Source organism: Bos indicus, chromosome 15, assembly GCF_029378745.1.
Source record: "Bos indicus isolate NIAB-ARS_2022 breed Sahiwal x Tharparkar chromosome 15, NIAB-ARS_B.indTharparkar_mat_pri_1.0, whole genome shotgun sequence".
Taxonomy (NCBI): Eukaryota; Metazoa; Chordata; class Mammalia; order Artiodactyla; family Bovidae; genus Bos; species Bos indicus.
In genome coordinates this window covers 45,993,654-46,012,796 of record NC_091774.1, presented here as the reverse complement: position 1 = coordinate 46,012,796, position 19,143 = coordinate 45,993,654, and the positions used below count along the sequence as shown (strand labels likewise).

General features: G+C 38.3%; 1 protein-coding gene across 1 annotated transcript in view; it reads left to right on the top strand.

Moving 5' to 3' along the window:
• NLRP14 (NLR family pyrin domain containing 14) overlaps positions 1–17,775 on the top strand; it is a 38,251-nt gene extending 20,476 nt beyond the window's left edge. Inside the window, exons 6-11 of the mRNA XM_019974756.2 lie at positions 2,556–2,726; positions 3,145–3,315; positions 5,660–5,830; positions 7,876–8,046; positions 16,484–16,654; positions 17,350–17,775. Coding sequence (XP_019830315.2) covers positions 2,556–2,726; positions 3,145–3,315; positions 5,660–5,830; positions 7,876–8,046; positions 16,484–16,654; positions 17,350–17,485 — 991 coding nt within the window. The 3' untranslated portion in view covers positions 17,486–17,775. The remainder of the gene's footprint in view (positions 1–2,555; positions 2,727–3,144; positions 3,316–5,659; positions 5,831–7,875; positions 8,047–16,483; positions 16,655–17,349) is intronic.
• The last annotated feature ends 1,368 nt before the right edge of the window (positions 17,776–19,143 follow it).

Sequence of the window (19,143 nt, the reverse complement as noted above, 5' to 3'; positions counted from 1 at the left end):
ATTACTTTCTAACATCTAGGTTTCTAAAGAGAAGTCTGAGAATAATCTGCCACTTCAGCTGTACCTTCCCAGACTTTCTCACTCGTGTTCTCAGAATTTTTTAAAATTAGCTTTACATTTTGTTACTTTTGACCCTGATGCTAGGAAAGATTGAAGGCAGGAGGCGAAGGGGATCACAGAGGACCAGATGGTTGGATGGCATCACTGACTCAATGGACATGAGTTTGAGCAAGCTCCAGGAGTTGGTGATGGACAGGCAAGGCTGGCATGCTTTAGTCCATGGGGTTTGCAAAGAGTTGGTCACAACTGAGCAACTGAACTGAACTTTTGAACTGCTGGAAACCTTTGTTTTTTCCCTGTCAGAAATGATTTCTTTAAATTTTTTAAAATGACTTCAGGGCTCACTCTCTTGCACGTGCTGTCTCTGTGTCTCTTTTTTTAAGAGCATCTGATAGTCTTGAGAGTCCCTTGGACTGCAAGGAGATCCAACCATTCTAAAGGAGATCAGTCCTGGGTGTTCATTGGAAGGACTGATGCTAAAGCTGAAACTCCAGTACTTTGGCCACCTCATGTGAAGAGCTGACTCATTGGAAAAGACCCTGATGCTGGGAGGGATTGAGGGCAGGAGGAGGAGGGGACGACAGAGAATGAGATGGCTGGATGGCATCACCAACTCGATGGACATGAGTCTGAGTGAACTCCGGAAGTTGGTGATGGACAGGGAGACCTGGCATGCTGTGATTCATAGGGTCGCAAAGAGTCAGACATGACTGAGCAACTGAACTGAACTGATAGTCAATGGCTGTAGCTTTCTTCCTATATAATTCTTACTTTTGTCCTCTTAATCTTTTATCCTCTCCTACTAGGGGAGTTTCTTAGATTTATTTATGTTGATTTTTCTCTATTGTGTCAAATACAGATTTCAGTTCTCTGTTTTTGTTTTTCCTTCATTTTTGTTTTTTTGGTTGATTGAACCCATGTGAAGCATTCTCACTTCTGATGTGCTATTCTTGTTTCACAGAGTCTGCATTGTCCTATACATTTAAAATGTAAAAGAAGCCTTTCTAAACATTTTCTTCTGTTTCCTAGTTTTGTTTTTTATATGTGTTCTTATTTTCTGTCCCTTGGTATAATGTATCTTTTTCTGTTAAGCTTTAATATTTTATCCACAGATCCCATAATATTGGAATATCTTTTCTGTCTGGAACAGCTCTATCTATACCTAGTTTATAAGATTTCCCTTGTTTCCCTAACTGCCTGGTTGGCTGCTGATATAATATCTTTTTGCATTAATCTACTCAGGATCCCATAATAAAATACCCAAAATAGCACAGACTGGCAAGCTTAGAAAACACAAATTTATTTATTACAGTTCTGGAAGCTGGAAGGTCGAGATCAAATGCTGGCAGTGTTGGTTTCTGGTGAGGCCTCTCTCCCTTGCTTATAGGTGGCTGCCTTCTTGTTTTGTCTTCACATGGCCTTTTTGGGCATGTACTCACTCCTGGTGTCTCTTCCTCCTCTTATGAGGACACCAGTTCTATTGAATTAGGGAGTCTACTCCTATGACCTCATTAACCTTAATTACCTCCTTAGAGGTCCCATCTCCAAATACTGTCATCCTGGATAGGGAACATACAAATTTGGGGAGTGCAATTCAGTCCATAACAACTTTTCAGAACAAACTAAGGTTTTTCAGCTTTAGGTCATGTTCTAGGTCATCCACTAAGGACTAATTCTGGACTGAGGAGGGAGCTGCTCCTGTTCCTACCGCTCTGTACCCTGATTTTGATGTAGAGATCCAATTCTCAAGGGACTCAAGCTGATAAGTCCTTGATTAAAGGGAATAAGTAGAACAAGTACAAGTTCCAGGAATGTTACTGCCTGACTCTGCTTACAAATAGCTGATATTACTCTCAGCCATGTTTAAAGCCCAAGTTGTATGTAAATACGAGTCTCTAAAAATAAGTGCTCTACATGCACTTCTTACTTTCTTGTTGTTTCCCTTCCTCTTTTAAGAAATACTTAATTTTATTTCTAATTTACTTCTTATTTTCACTGTTAAGGACAGGGTTACTCAGAAAACACAGGTTGGCTGCCATGAATAAATGAAATCTTGACAGTAGTTTATGGTTGCTTCAGCTTTCGCCCCTGGTTTCCTGCCCATCTCAGTTCTGTTTCAGAAGTCACAGTGTGCAAGGAGGATAAGGAGGATACAGCCATCCTTCCGTCTACCTTCTTCATGTTGTTGTTAAAAGAAATTCCTCCCAGATAAAAAAACAGATTATTATTTAAAAATACTCTTTTGAATGCTTTCATACATATTTTGTAAGGAATTGGGGAGGTAGGGATGGGAGAGACAAGCTTCCTCCCCTCCCCTTCCTAACTGTCTGTCAGAGCCCTGTGCTTCAGATGAATCACTCTCATTCTGTGTAGGGAAGCTGGGTTTTCAGAACAGGTCCCAAAGACTGGGAAACCACACCCTGTGGCTGAGTGAGTTGGGGTTATAATTCTTCTCTGAGGAGTGGTCATTTCTGTTTTTCTGTATCGTTTTCCAGCTTGGAATCCTGCGACCTAACTACGGTTTGTTGTCTGAATATCTCTAAGGCTCTCGTGAGAAGCCAGAGCCTGTTATCTCTGAATCTGTCAACTAATAATCTATTGGATGATGGAGTGAAGCTGTTGTGCGAGGGCTTAATGCATCCAAAGTGTAACCTGGAGAAACTGTCGTGAGTCTTTCTGTACTGTTTTCTACAGAGACATTTTGTTCAGTTTTTTTTGTAACTTATAATTATGAACTGAGTGGGGAAACTGGGTCTTGACATTAATCGGCTCATTTGTCAATCCTGGATGACTTCCTCCTTCTACCTCCTTCCCCCTTTCACTTGACTTTTAGACGTTTCTTTTGTTTATGATAGAGGTCTTATTTTCATTCTTTTCCAGGCTCTTCTCTGTCCTCTTATATTTTGTTTCACCATACCTTGTCCATGGCTGCAATGAAATTCATGATTTAAGTAGGTTTGATGAGGTTGCTTCTATAGTAGAGATTTAGGGGTTGTTGGTACCAGCTAACTTCCCTCTAAAAGGGGAGAGAAGCATGCACTTTGGGACTTGACTGACCCCTCTTCATCTGTGTTTCTGCTTCAGCTTAGAAAGCTGTGGCCTCACAGTAGCTTGTTGTGAGGATCTGTCTTTGGTTCTCATCAGCAACAAAAGGCTGACACATTTATGCTTGGCGGACAACATGTTGGGAGATGGTGGAGTAAAGTTTATGAGCGAGGCCTTGAAACATCCACAGTGCATTCTACAGAGCCTAGTGTAAGTGTCTACTAGTTTTTAAAATATATATATATTTATTGTTATTTACTTGGCCATGCTGGGTCTTAGTTGTGGCATTCGGGATCTTCGATCCTCATTGCAGTGTGTGAACTCTTAGTTGCAGCTTGTGGGATCTAGTTCCCTGACCAGGGATCAAACCCAGGCTCCCTGTGTTGGCAGTGCAGAGTCGTAGCCCGTGGACCACTAGGGAAGTCCTAGTGTCTACTAGTTTTCATCATTCCCATGTAATAACATTTTGAAATATATTTAAACTAGGAAAATATTATGGACATGTTATGTCCCTTGCTTTTTCCCTGTTGTCTACAATGATGAGGATGATGAAGATGATGATATTAATAATTGCCATTTATGGTGACCCTACTCTGTGCTGGGCCCTGTGCAAAATTTGTTTAACCTGCACAGAAGTACCCGTTGGTGTCAAATTGGTCACCTGAGTTCTAAGTGCCTCACTGAATAGGTGAGGATTGTGAGGCTTAGAAAGGTTATGCAACTTGCATAATGCTTACAAGAAAATGATGTATTTAATTAAAGTCCACCCATCCAATTCCATATTCTGGATTCCAAACAGTTAAATATGTATCACTACCATTAAACAAAGACAGTATTCCACGGTGTGGCTGGGTTATGATGTGACTATACTGTTCATTGCTGTTAGGTAATGTGAGAAGTATGTGAGTTCTTGTTGCTGCATAGGATGAGAGAAGACAACACCAAAACAATGATTTTATTTGATTTTTGGTCAGCTCACAAGGCACCCACTTATTGAGCTTTTTCACCTTTCCAATTTGCTTCAAATGCTGAATGACCATAGAATGGTCGACATTGAGTTCTTGGGCAAATTCTCACATAGTTGTAAGAGGATCAGCTTCGATGATTGCCAGCCACTGCGTTCCTCATCTTCAAGGCTCTTGTCGCCTTTGCACAAACTTCTTGAACCACCACTGCACTGTACATTCATTAGCAATTCCTGGGCCAAACATGTTGTTGATGTTGTGAGTTGTCTCTACTGCTTTATGATCCATTTTGAACTTAAATAAGAAAATTGCTTGAATTTGCTTTTTGTCTAACATCAATTCCATAGTCTAAAATAAATATAAAATAACCAGCAATTAATAAGTCATTAGCAAAAAAACATAAAGTGAGAAATGTGCATTAAAATGATGTATAACATAATCACATTTATTTAAGAATCTATTCTGATATCAAATGGCAAATTTCAACACTGCAAAACCCACAATTACTTTTGCATCAACCTATACAAGATTCTTTATCAATATTAATTAGTTGAAAATAACTTTAAAAATGATTTGTGTTGAACATCTTTTCAAATTTTTTGGTTTCTACTATTCTGGAAATTTCCTCTTCCTAGGCTTAGCTTTCCCCTGATTTTTTTTTTGTTATATCTATTATGGTTATTAATGTCACATATACATTATCACTATTATTTTTCTATATTATAAATAACTTACCTGTTGTATTTCTAACTTTCTTTATGGTTATTTTTAGAATATAGAAGTTTAAAGCTTTCGTGATGTTGAATTATCTTCCCCTTCATGACTTAAGAATTGTTTAATACATTAAAAAAACCCCACTTCTGTCATCTTTTTCATACTCATTACGTCTTGTGAAAGTCAGCCTGCCAGGCTCCTCTGTCCATGGAATTCTCCAGGCCAGAATGCTGGAGTGGGTAGCCATTCTCTTCTCCGGGGGATCTTCCCAACCCAAGGATCGAACATAGGTCTCCCACATTGCAGGCGGATTCTTTACCATTTGAGCCACCATGGCTTAATTTTTAACATTTATTCCAAATTAATTTTGTCATAAGATTTAAATTTACTTTGCCTTACATATTAGGGGACATTAAATGTCCCCTACATAAAGTAAAGGACATTAAATGTCCCTAAATCATTTATGGCATAATGTATCTTTTCCCTTCTGATTGAAAATGCCACATTTAATATGTACAGAAAGTCCTCATTTAATTATGATTCCTCCCTTTCTACTCCATTTGCCTGCTCCTCTGCTCCACAGAGCTACTTCTGTAATAGGATACTATATTTATGTACAAGATAGGGAAGTTAGCATGGTCTTTTTAGTAAGAAAAATTCTGAAGAACAAGAATCCAGTTTGAAGCCAAATTTGGCACAAACTTCAGGATCCCAAGTGAGACAGCCAAAGAGGCAATGAGGAAGGGGAGGGTATTTGATCTGAGATAGATGGAGGGTTGGCGAGAAAGATAGGGGATTAGAAACCTCTTCAAAGATGTATAAATCTAAGTAGTAGAGCGGTGATTCCATCTTTCCTCACATTGTCCTTCCCGCAGGCTGAGGCGCTGCCATTTCACTTCACTCAGCAGTGAATCTCTCTCTGCCTCTCTCCTGCACAACAAGAGCCTGATGCACCTGGATCTGGGGTCAAACTGCCTGCAAGATGATGGAGTAAAGCTTCTGTGTGATGCCTTTCGGCATCCAAGTTGCAGTCTTCAAGACCTGGAGTAGGTGTTCTGTGACCTTATTTTTGTGTAGCTTTAAGTACAGTGAGGGCAGGGAAGATGGAAAAAGAAAGTCTGAGAGCAGAGTACCTGTCAGAGAAGAATACACAGCCAATTCTCTCTCATTCTGCATGAGAAAAGCTGGAGGAGTCTATTCATCAGATTTTTGTTAAACAATTATTACAGTAATTACAGTCAGCTTCTCTCATTCCCTCGGTTAAGGAGGGTCAGAGACATCAGATTGATCTGCGTGTAGCCATTTCATTTTTGCCTTGGTTGTGCTTCAGGGAGTCTGTTGTGTGTCTTCTACCCAAATCCAGGAAGCTGAATTGTGCTTTACTAGTTTTTCTTTCTTAAACTCGGGTTTATACTTAGGTCAACTTTGAAAGAAACTGGGAATGAAGTTTTCAAGAATATCCAAGAATCCAATCATTCTTGAGCAGCAACCATTTTTAATTCCATTATAGCCTGTCTTACTCTGGGAGTGGGTACACAAACATTTGCGTTATATGTGTATGTATAATTGGGATTACATGACTTTGAGGTTTCCTTTTTACATGATCGTATTTCAGATAAATGTATTTCATTTAAATACTTACATATAATTATTTATTTTAATGGCTACATAATACTTAGTATTTCATTAGGTAAATATTGTGGCTCAAGTGAAGCAAGATAAGAGATGTCACTTAGAAATCTCACTTTCCCACTAGGGCCTCCCATGGGACTAGTAGCCTGGGTGAGTCATTAAGGATCTAAGCCCAACACTGTTTTCCTAGAACTATAAACTGAAGATCAATGGTATACCTAGAAGTGTTTGGCCAGATTGGATTGACTTATGATAACCAAATTTTCAAATGAGTTTAATAGTTGATTGTCATTTCTATAAACCCTGAGGTGACTGAACTCTTGGATTCAATAAGTACCTGTACTTCCTGTGAGAAAATGTATATGATATGGGTTACGATGTGATTTTCTGGTTTCTTTGATTATTATTCACCTGGAAGGCAGAAATTTACTTCATGGAGTTTATCATTAAATCCAGTGCCTTCATTTCAGCTACAGAGATATAATTTCTATGTGGCCTATGCACACAAGATGTTTGCTTAGCCTGCTTTTTTCTCCTAAGCATTGCTGTAAACACATAGACAAATTTGTGCTTCCTTAGCCACTTTCAAAGCCTCTGCAGGCATGCCTATTCTCTCAACCAATCTTAACAACAGATATGAGCTAGATGCTCAGGGGACTAAAGGCTTTCTCTAAGGTTATGCTCTTGTCCTAAGGAATTTACAAAGTGCTGACAGCAGGGAAATAAATATAAAGCCAATTATAATAGATTCCATATGTTGTTATAAGGATGTGGCCAAAGTCCCAAGGAGCAAGGAATGGGACAAAGGAAACTTATTTAATTTAGGCTTGAAAGATAAAGAGGATTTTGTTATGTGCAGATATTCTAGGCAGAGAGAAAAGATGGAGAATGCAGATAGATGTGATATATTTAGGGTAGGTTAAATGGATGTGTATGGTTGGAAAATAGGGTGGGGACAAAATATGGAAAGAGAAAGAAAGGCCAGATTGTGAATGCTCTTGAATGTCCAAAGGACTTGAAGGAAGTACCTTTTTGTATGTAGCTTGCTTCTTTCTTCTTTGGAAACAGTACTTTTAGATTCCTTAACCACATTTTAATTTGAAAAATATATTGGAAACCGAAGACATAGAGATCTGTGGATTCCTCAGGGAAGTTATATCCGATCCTTTTTTTTTTTTTTTGGCAGAGGTAGAAGTAAGTGTTTATACCCTTGACTTGGGAAGCTTACTAGAAAACAGCCTATTTGTGGGAGAAAGCAGTTTTACCTGTTGGTTTTTTCTTGCTTACTAAGCAATCCCATCTGTTTTTAGTGGTTTAACATTAGACCTTCCCATGTGCATCCTAGGTTATAGATAGAAAAGGCTTAGGGAAAAAAAGGCTCCCCTGGGCGTGCCTTCCAGGAATAAACTAATAAAGCCTCACAACTGAAAATCTCACTTCTCTTTTTTATTTCTCACAGATTGATGGGCTGTGTTCTCACTAGTGCATGCTGCCTGGATCTGGCTTCTGCTATTTTGAACAACCCGAACTTGCAGAGCCTGGACCTCGGGAACAATGACTTGCAGGATGATGGAGTGAAATTTCTGTTTGAGGCTTTGAGACATCCAAACTGCAATATTCAGAGGCTTGGGTGAGTTTGGTTTTCCTTAGGAAAATGATACCTATTTGGTGGCTTGTATACCTAGAAGAAATTTAGATATGCAGAGAGGATGAAAAATTAATGGGGCTAGAAGGTAAATTATTCTCAAAAATGAAAATCTGAATTTCATATATATAAATCGGTGTATTACATGTTATTAGTATAGAAGCCACACTTCACATTTCTTTGTGTCCCCCTTAGTGCTTTGGACACGGTATGCTGCTAAGTCGCTTCAGTCGTGTGTGACCCCAAAGACAGCAGCCCACAAGGCTCCCCTGTCCCTGGGATTCTCCAGGCATATATTAAGTAAATAGTGCTTAATTTAAGTCTTCTATGTTCTATTATCCTTCAGATATTCCATCTGTCCTTGAATTAATTTTTCTTAGTAACTCAAAGGTTTTACTAATCATTTTCTACCTGGAAAAAGGCTGTCTGTGGTCTCAAGGAGCTTGTAATCTAACAAAATCTCATCCTATGTTCTGAGTACTTTTTATGTTGAATAATGTTTAAATTTTTATTTTCTTTAAATCTTGAACGGATTGCTATTGGCTAGTATATTTTTACTTACACAGCATGAATTATTGACCTCTGGGTCAAGAAATTTGCTCTACGTGTGGAAACTAGACACTATGATATATCTTCCTGGCTCTTCTAAGAAAGTGTTGCTTTTTCTATGTTTCCATTGACAATTTACAAATACACACACACATACAAATACATATAAATTATATATATATATTTCACAATAATTATGATATTACTTCTGGGTCTGACTTTTGATTTTATTCTGCCTGTTTTAGCCAGTCACTGTTTACTGCATCCTGCCGGGAGAGTGGGGTCCTATCAGAGACAGAGGACTTGATTACTCAGAGGATAGCCACATAAGCATCGGGCATGTTTGTTGGCAGTCTCCCTTGCGTCCCAGATCCCACAGGGTCGATGTGGAGGACTCGATGGATGCCTGCGCAGGCAGGTGTTGCATTCCAGGAGAGGAGCGTTGAGTTTGGGGGACCCATCATTTCATAGTAAGCAGGGAGCAAGCCTGCCCTTTGTCCTGGAGGGAGACATTTCTTCATCCTTCCAGGTTGCTCACTGCACACACATCCCAGGAAACGATCAGGTAAAGTGTTGTCAGGACCTTGCATTTTTGTCAGTAAAACATGTAGGAGGGTGACATAGCCATAGAAGAATGTATCCCAACAATTTCCAACAATTTTTCTACACAACAGAAAAAGTTTTCTACAGAAGTCTTGGCTTCTGGTGAATTTTCGCACAGATATGCCACTCCTCTGGCCACTCTGATTAGTCAGACCAACAAAGGCTGGGCCCAAATTTGTTCAGTTTGCCTCTATGCTATTTAAGGTCACTATCAACTGGACTCCCAAGCACAGGATGAGGCAAATTTGCAGTATTGATTTAAAACATGCCCCAGGGCCCTGGGCTTTGCCAGCTGAGTAACAATAAAAGGAACAATGTATCCAATTTTTTATTATAATTCAAGAAAGGGAATTTAGAATGACTGCTGCTCCTGGTCTCATTGGCAATAAATAAAGGAGGCAAAAGATGGGCCAGAAGCAATGCTTTCACCATTAAAGAGCCATTCAGTGGTCTGCACTCCCCGCATGCAAACATGTAACCTGAAGGTGCACAGGTGGCTCCAGTGTGGGGTCTGTTGTTATATTCGATTTGGGTCACCATTGCCTTGCTTTGGTTGTATCGGGCAGGCACTGCCACTGAGGAGTTACAACTGCTTTGTTTGCCATATGTGGCATAATCCAGGCTGTTCCAGCATTAAGAGAATCTTAGTGAATTTGCATCAGACAGATTGAAACAAGTTTATACCAGTCGCCCTGTGAAAGGGATCTTACATTTGGGATCTGCCTTTGACGGCCACAGGCATAACAGAATAGTTGAGGATCTGCCGTGTCCATATGAGATTTTCTGTTTTCATAGCACGTAGACAGGCATGACAACTGGGCAGTGGGTCCAGGTGCCAGCTGCTGCTTGACTCAAGCAAACCACGTAATTATTTGTCAGGTGGCGGTGTTGCATCCAGGGTGACAGAGAACCGTGGTGGTTCTTCCCACTTCCTGAACCTCTCAGGTTCTAAGGTGTTCCTTCCCCAGGTATTAGTGTTAGTCTTCCTCCCAGTCATGAACTCGGTGTGCCCCATCCCAGTGTCTGTAACTTTACTTTTTCTCTAATCATCCCCCACCAGCACCAGGCCTTCAGTCCAGAGGGATCAGGCAGGAGAGGAACAAAAGAAATTTTACAGTATTTATAGAAACCCGTATATCTCACATCTTGGCTTGTTGGGGAGTTGTCCAGCATTGTACTCAACCAAACGATTGTTATTTTCACGAGCTATGGCCTTGTCAGTCCAAAAGAGAATCCAGGTATCTGATCTAAATTAAGTTTGAATCCCAAAGTCCTTTTTTGACTGACCTGCCACCTGGAGGGTGTACCAGTCAGGGTCGCCTGGAGTTGCTTTAAGGGCGAGAAAAGCATCATGACCAAGAATGACCAGAATACAATCCTGAAACTTCAAAATAGTTTTTTATAGAAGCTGCCATCCCTTTCATCCTAATCATTACCCAAGAGGTAGCCCAAGAGAGATGAGCATTTCAGGGGATTGTCACATTTAGTGACTAAACTGCCCCTCTAAGGAATGTAGACTAGGAGTTAGTGAGGGATGTTGAGTCAGTAATCTTTCTTATTTAATTTTGAGGGGAAGTCCAGAGATATTTTTTTTTTTTGCATATCTGAAAATATCTTAGTTTTCTGTGAACTTGAATGAACACATTTGGTTTTCTTCATAATATTTTGGTTATCCTCTTAGAGTTCTGAAGAGTCCACTGCCTGCCAGCATTGAATCTGGTTATAGAAAAGTCTGAAATCAGTTGGTTCTTCCCCTTTAATATCCTTACTGTTCTAAAAAAAAAAATGGGGGAGGGGGACTATATATCCTTCGAATTTTTCCTTTGGCCTTTGTTGGATTTTCTTTAATAATATTTTTCTGGGGAAACGGTGTGCCATTAAGAATGTAGATTGTGCTTTTTTTTTTTTTTTTTTTGGTAGGCTTTCCTATCTTTATCTATTTGACTTAATTTTTTTTCAGGATTACTAATTATGCTTATGTTGGATCTGTTTTGTTTTTCTGTAATTATGGATAATTCTTTATCTATATTCTTTAATCTTTCAAAGCTCACTCTTCTTTTGCTGGATCTTTCTAACTCATGCTACATATTCCTAAGTGTATTTTTAGCAGTTGTGACTTATTTTAATGGGGGCTTCATTCTATAATTTTTTTCTTCTGTTACTTTTAAGCTCTGCCAAATCATATTTTTAAAATTTTATTTATAAAATAAAATATACAGAAAAGTAAATAAAACTAATGTTTTTTAAAAAGGATATATGTAACAATCATGGTCAGGTTCACATATTGAATTTTCCCAGTAAACTAAACTCCTCTCAGTTACCCCTCCCAAATCACAACAACAACTCTCCTGTTCAAGAAGTAAACATTGTCTTGACTTTTATAGCAGTAATTTGTGTTTTCCTCTGTAGATTTATATAATATATGTAATCATAAACAATATATTTGAATTTTGCTTGATTTTGAACTTCTATACAGGGAATCATACTTTATTCTTTTGTGTAATGATTTTTTTTTTTTTTTTTTTGCTTAATGTTATGATTGTAAGAGTCATCTAGTTGTTTCATGCAGCTGTTTTTACTCATTTTTATTGCTATGAAAGATTCCAATGAATGACCGTACTACCAACTATTGCTAACCTGAAACAAACAGACTGCCAGATATTTCTCTGGCAAAAATGAATTTGTTCAGGATCCGCAGAGAATTGTAATTTGGGCTGTGCAATCAGGATGAGCCATGCGCAAGTCTCCACATGGCAGGGAAAGGAGACCGTGTTTACGGAGAGGAAAAGGAAGCTGGAGGGCTACAGCAAACTAAGAGTCTGGCTTTTCACTGGCTGAGTCCTTACCAGGAAAGAAGTTCTTGTTGGGCTGCGCTGTCTTTGCAGGGTGTGAGAGCTCCCCCTTCTGGTCTCCCAACTCTATTTAATTGAGGTTTGTGTTTATCATAGGTTTCTTCTGTACTGTGCTGGGCTTAATTGCTCAGTCTATTTTGTTGGTGGACTTTTGGATTGTTTTCTTTAATGATTAGCGCTGCTATGAGTATTTTAAAACATGAATTGTAAGATATGTGTTTACACATTTATCTCCACTAAATAATGTCCGACTCTTTGCGACCCCATGGACTGTAGCCCGCCAGGGTCCTCTGTCCATGGGATTCTCCAGGCAAGAATACTGGAATGGGTTGCCATTTCCTTCTCCACAGGATCTTCCTGACCTAGGGATCTAACTCGGGTCTCCTGCATTGCCAGAGGAGTTCAAAGGCTACCCACTCCAGTATTCTGGCCTGGAGAATTCCATGGACTGTATAGTCCATGGGGTCTTAGCGTCAGACATGACTAAGCAACTTTCAATTTCACTTTCTTTACCACTAGCACCATCTGGGAAGCCCATTTTAATACACGGATTGTAAGACAGGTGTGTACACATTTATCTACAGTAAATAATTAGGAGTGGAATTATTATATTATTGGGAATATCTCCAAGGATTACACCCATTATGCTACCACTGGCAGCGTGTAAGAGTTCTTGTTACTCTATTCTTGTCAATTTTGTCAGACTTAATTTTTAAAATTGTAGCCAATCAAGTATGGTTTTAGCATAAGACTGTGTAGAACTAGAATTATTTCTTCCTTGAACTTGGCAGAAATTTCTGGTGAACTTCTGGCAAGTGATGTTAGCCATTTCATCTGAAATTTAAAACTTACTGGCAAGGGTCTGTTATTATCTGCTTAATTTCTAAGTTATATTTAGTGTTTAGATAGCCATGTTTCATTAATTACTATATTTTTCTATTTTTGTTGAGTTAATTTTGCCATTTTTTTTATTTGGATGTTTATCTCATAAATATTTCCTTCTTTTCCAATAGACTTCATTAAGTCATTAAGTTCAAAATTTGATATTATATGTGATATTTTTACTTTTTAGTTTAAAATATTTATGATTTTTTTCCTCAACATATGGATTATTCTAAAGTGTACTACTTTATCTTCAAACATAAGAAGGGTTTCTTATTATCTTCTTATATTTAACCTCTGGCACTGTAGTCTGAGAATATACTGTACATGATTTCAGTGTTTAAAAAGTTGTTGACACTTGTTTCATGGCCCTTATATAGTCAGCTTTTAATGTGTGTTCCATAGTGCACTTGGAAAGATTATGAAGAGTTGTGAGTTGCAGTATTTTGTATCGGTTAAGATTGTTAGTTCTGTTGTTTAAATCATTTGGTATTTTTAATGATTTTTTCCAGATAATTCTATTATTGTGAAAAATGTTAAAATCTCTGCTATAGTTACAGATCTGTGTATTTAACTTCATAGTTCGGTTTTTATTTTCTATATTTGAGACTTTTATTAGTGACCACACATTTAGAATGATTATTTCCTAATGAATTCTTGATAGTGTTTTGTATCTCATAATGCTTTTATTCTTATAATGCTTTTATGTCTTATGTCTTATATGCTTTTACTATAAGGTTTGTTTTGTGTGATATTTAGGTACCTTGTGTCATAATTACTGGGACTGTTGCCCCACCACACTTAATGTGTGTTTCATGTAGACAGTAACTGAAAAACATTATATACCCAGCACCTATATAGGAATTCAAATGTTGAATAGCTAGATGAACAGAAGGTAAAAATTAAAATTAGTTGGTAGAGGGTGATCATCAGTTCCAGAAGGTTGAGTTTAACATACTACATCAGTTCATGGTATTATATATATTTTTTCTTTTTCTTTTACAAATTTTGTATTGAAGTATAGTTGATTTACAGTGTTAATTTCTGCAGTATAGCAAAATGACTCAGTTATACACATTTATGTATTTCTTTTTATATTCTTTTCCATTATAGTTTATCCCAGAATATTGAATATAGTTCCCTGTGCTATAGAGTGGGACCTTGTTTATCCATTCTGTATGTAGTAATTTGTATCTACCAACCCCAAACTCCCAGTGCATCCCCTGCGCACAGCCTCCCCTGTGGTAAGCACAAGTCTGTTCTCTGTCTGTGAGTCTGTTTCATAGGTAGGTTCATTTGTGCCATATTTTAGATTCCGCATATAAGTGATACCAGAAAGTGTCCTTCTCTTTGACTTACTTCACTTAGTATGATAATCTCTGGATCCATCTATGTTGCTGCAAATGGCATTATTTCATTCTCTCTTATGACTGAGTAGTATTCCATTGTGTATATATACCACCTCTTCTTTATCCATTCATCTGTTGGTGGACATCTAGGTTACTTCCATGTCTTGACTATTGTAAAAAGTGCTATTATGAATAAAGGGGTACATGTATCTTTTCAAATTATAATTTTGTCTGTATATATGGCTGGGAGCAGGATTGCTGGACCATATGGTAATTCTATTTTTAGTTTTCTGAGGAACCTCTCTACTCTTTTCCATAGTGGCTGTACCAATTTACATTCCCACCAACAAGGTAGGAGGGCTCTCTTTTCTTCACACTCTCTCCAGCATCTATTATTTGTAGAGTTTTAAATGATGGCCATTCTTCTGTTGTCAGATGGTACCTCCTTGTAGTTTTGATTTGCATTTCTCTAACAATTAGCCATGTTGAGTATCTTTTCAGGTGCCTGTTGGCCATCTGTATGTCTTTGGAGAAACGTCCATTTAGGTCTCCTGCCATTTTTTGATTGGGTTGTCTTGTTGTTGAGTTGTATGAGCTATCCGTATATTTTGGAAATTAAGTCCTTGTTGGTCACATCATGTGCAAATATTTTCTCCCATTCTGTAGCTTGTCTTTATATATATACATACATATATATATATACACACATATACATACATACATACATACACACACACACACACACACACATATATATATAGTTTCCTTTGCTGTGTAAGAGCTTGTAAGTTTAAGTCCCATTTATTTTTATTTCTATTGACTGAAGAGGTTGACCAAAAAAACATTAGTACAATTTATGTCAAAGAACATTTTGTTTATGATCTCTTCTAGGAATTTTATGGTGTCTTGTCTTATATTCAAGTTTTTAAGCCATTTGATGTTTATCTTTGAGTATAGTGTGAGGGTGTGTTCTAATCTCATTGATTTACATGCAGCTGTCCAACTATCCCAGCATCACTTGCTGAAGAGACCATTTTTTTTTCTTATTTTGTATTTTTGCCTCCTTTGTTGAAGATTAATTGACTCTAGGTGTGTGGATTTATTTCTGGGTTCTCTGTTCTGTTCAATTGATCCAGTTCGTGGTATTTTATTATCCTTGTTTTATGCAAGGGCCCTGGTTGGTTGATTAGTTGGTTAATTTATCTCCATTAACTATGTCTCCTTTCCATTTATAGGCAGTTTACCTAGTTTTTTTGAAATATGCCATAGAATTGTATTACCTTATAGAAGATGTAATGTTTTGGGGCTTCCCTGGTGTTTTTAGGTGTATACATTTTTTTGCATAACTGGCATGGTGCCATTTATTTACCTTACCCATTTTCCATAATTTCTTTAATATACACATGACATTTTTAAAAATATTAAAAAATTATTTTTCATTATGGTTTATCACAGGATATTGAATATAGTTTTCTGTGCTATACAGTAGGTCCTTGTTGTTTATCCATTCAATATATAATAGTTTGCATCTGCTAGTCCCAAATTCCAAATCCAACCCTTCCCCACCTCCACTCCTTCTTGGCAACCGCAAGATTGTTCTCTGTGTCTGGAGTCTGTTTTATAGATAAGTTCATTTGTATCATATTTTAGATTCCACTTATAAGTGATATCATATGGTGTTTGTCTGACTTCACAGTATGATAATCTCTAGGTCCATCCGTATTGTTGCAAATGGCATTATTTCATTCCTTTTATGGCTGAATAATATTCCATTGTATATATGTACCACATCTTGTTTATCCATTCCTCTGTCCATGGACATTTAGTTTGTTTCCCTGTGTTGTATACTTGGACTTTAACACTCAGTATCATATTTCTAAAATCTACTTACGTTGCTGTGTTTTTAATTCTAAGGATTCAGTTGCTTCAGTTTTCCTTGGTGTGCTTCCACATTTTATTTATTCCTGGACCATAATTATGAACCTGTAATTCATGATTAAGGACGGGGATATATTCAACCCCAAAATATCTAGAAATAATGAATATTATATACCTTGATTTTACCCTATTTGTGCTCATTTTTTGAACTTCTGGAGTTACCCTACACTCCCAGATCACAGATCACTTGTATGCATGTTCTCTATCATGAGATAAAGTTCATTTATCTTTAGTCTCTCTTCCCTGCAGGTTGGAACACTGTGGTTTGACTTCTCTCTGTTGTCAGGATCTCTCTTCTACTCTTAGCAGCAACCAAGGCCTGATAAAAATAAGCCTGACACTGAATACCTTAGAGCGTGAAGAAATTATGAAGTTAAGTGAAGTCTTGAGGTCTACTGAATGTAAACTACAGGTTCTAGGGTAAGTCTTCATTGGCTTCTCAGGGGAGAAGTTTCCTGGAATGAGGCATTTGGGGAGCCATTCATTAACGGCAAGCCTCAGCATCAACCTGATTGTGAATCCTTGGGTATTTTGCAGGCCCTTATTTGTTTTTCTCACATAGAAGAGTGAATTTCAAGAGGTGCAGTGTAGCATAGTAATTAAGAGCCGAGAATTCTAGAGCCAGACTATCTGAGTTTGAACTTTGGGCCTGCCACTTACTAGATATTTGAACTTGTACTAGTCCCCAGATTCTCTGTGTTTTGGTTTTCTTTGTCTGTAAAATTGATGAAATGACAATATTTACTCATAGGGTTACTGTGAGCATGGATCACCTGAGTCCATACAGGCGGTGTTTAGAACAGTGACTAGCATATAATAAACAGTGTATGTGTTGGCTGTTTTCATAATCATGAATAGAGCTATTTTGCTTGAATAGGAAAAGTCTCTTGACGGATCCTTTAAAAATCTTAATCTATCTTCCCTTTACCTTTTGTACTCTATTTTCCTTCAACTGCTATGTCTCTCTCTTTTTCCTTACCTGCTGCCCAGCCATGTTAATATTCTCTAACAGGTTTTTTCTTTCCCTGAAATAAATTCTCCAGAGAAAGTAAAGGGCTATGGGAAAATTGAGAGGTGTTTTTGTGGCAAGAAGAGGTGTTCCCTTGTCTTCTCAGGTTGTGCAAAGAGGCACTTGATGAGGAAGCACAGAAGCTGCTGGAAGCTGTGGCGAGTAGCAATCTACGCCTAGCTGTTAAGCAGGACTGTAATGATCATGAGGAAGAAGATGGTTCCTGGTGGCGGTGTTTCTGATTTGAAGAACCTGATGTCCTTCAACGAAGTAAAATGAAGGCCTCAGAGTGACAAGGTGGGGTGGGAGGCTCTTAGCTTTAGGTACTCCATGCCCAGACATATAGCATGTGATGTCTGTCAGATATGGGTTAGTCACTGCTCTGTAAAATGTCTGTTCTACTTCACGTGGGAGTTAAGAGGCTATAATAAAATGGAAAACATAAAGCTCTGTGGAACATACAACATGGTTTGAGTTGAATACAAAGTTTAAGGATTCAGATGTGAGAAGCCTGGAAATGAGACTGGAGAATGGGCCAGGGAAGATTATGTTAAAACCCCTTATTTTCCTTTCTCTCCATTCCTGTTGCTGTGGCTCTCTTCACAGCCTCACCATCTGTGGCACATTTTATTGAATGCTCCGCTGTGTGTTCTTGGGACCATTCGGGGCAAAATCACTTGGTGTTTTCTTAAAATGCAGATTTCTGAGCTCCATACCAGATTTATTGAATTAAATTACTGGGTGAGGTTCCCAACCACTGGCATGTTTAATAACTTCCCAGACAATTCTTTGGTACATTACTCTTTAAGAATCACAAGTCTCAATAGAAATGGGAGTTGCCTTTTCATTGTGAAGATAAATGAAGATATAAAGATTATTGGAGTTTCTAGAGCTAAAAACAGATTCCTTCCTTTGGCAGAAACATGGTATACTAAAGTTTTCAGTGAGAGAATGTCTTGTCATGCAATTTATTGCCAAATAACAAACCATCCAAAAACACAGTGGGTTAAAACAGTAACCACTTTGTTATATCTCATGACTGGATGAATTAGAATCCAGAAAGGGCTCAGTTAAGCACTTCTTATGCTCCACATGACATCACCTGGAGTCTTGTGATATTTAGTTGACAGTCATATTGCTCTGCTCTATAAGACTGAAGAGGACTTCTGTCACATGCCTGGTGCCTTGCAGAGGATGGCTGGCTGGCAGGCTGTGTTAGGCTGGGCCCCTCTTCCCTCCAGTCTTAGGGCCTCTTTAGCAGGGATGGAGTAATGAATGGAATTTCGGGCTTTGACGAAGTCAAGGGGAAGTTGCCAGTTCTCTTAAAAGGTAGACCCAGAACTGGCATAAAGCCAGTTCTCTCTTACTCCATTGATCTAAACAGTCCAAGCCAGTCTAGATTCAAGGGCAGTCACTGGTTGATGGGAATGGTGTTAGAGAATTTGTGGCCTTCTGTAGTCTACCACAAACTCTTATCCTTTTTCTCCCTGTCTGTCTCTTTGCTGGTATAATAGCTCCCAAGTCAGCATAGCAGGGCTGGAGACAAGAGTGAACCATGGCAGGTAGAAGGGGGCAGATGGCAATCGGGTAAGAATTTACAAGTAATGTTCCTGGAGCTGATACATGCACACAGAACAGTGATAACAGGTGACATTTGGCAGAAATGATACCTAGAGAAGGGTCAGTATGAGGTTAACTCCCAGTGATAGAATTGTCCTGGCTAGATAAACATAGAAAATAAAGCATACATCAAAGAAGTGGCATTCCTTTCATAGGGCAGCCCTGAGCTGCAGTGAGCAGCATCTTATCCTTCATAAACAACAGGATTTGTTGTTTATGAAGGATATAAATGTGCCATTTTATTCCATTCAATAAAATGTGCCACAGATGGTAAGGCTAT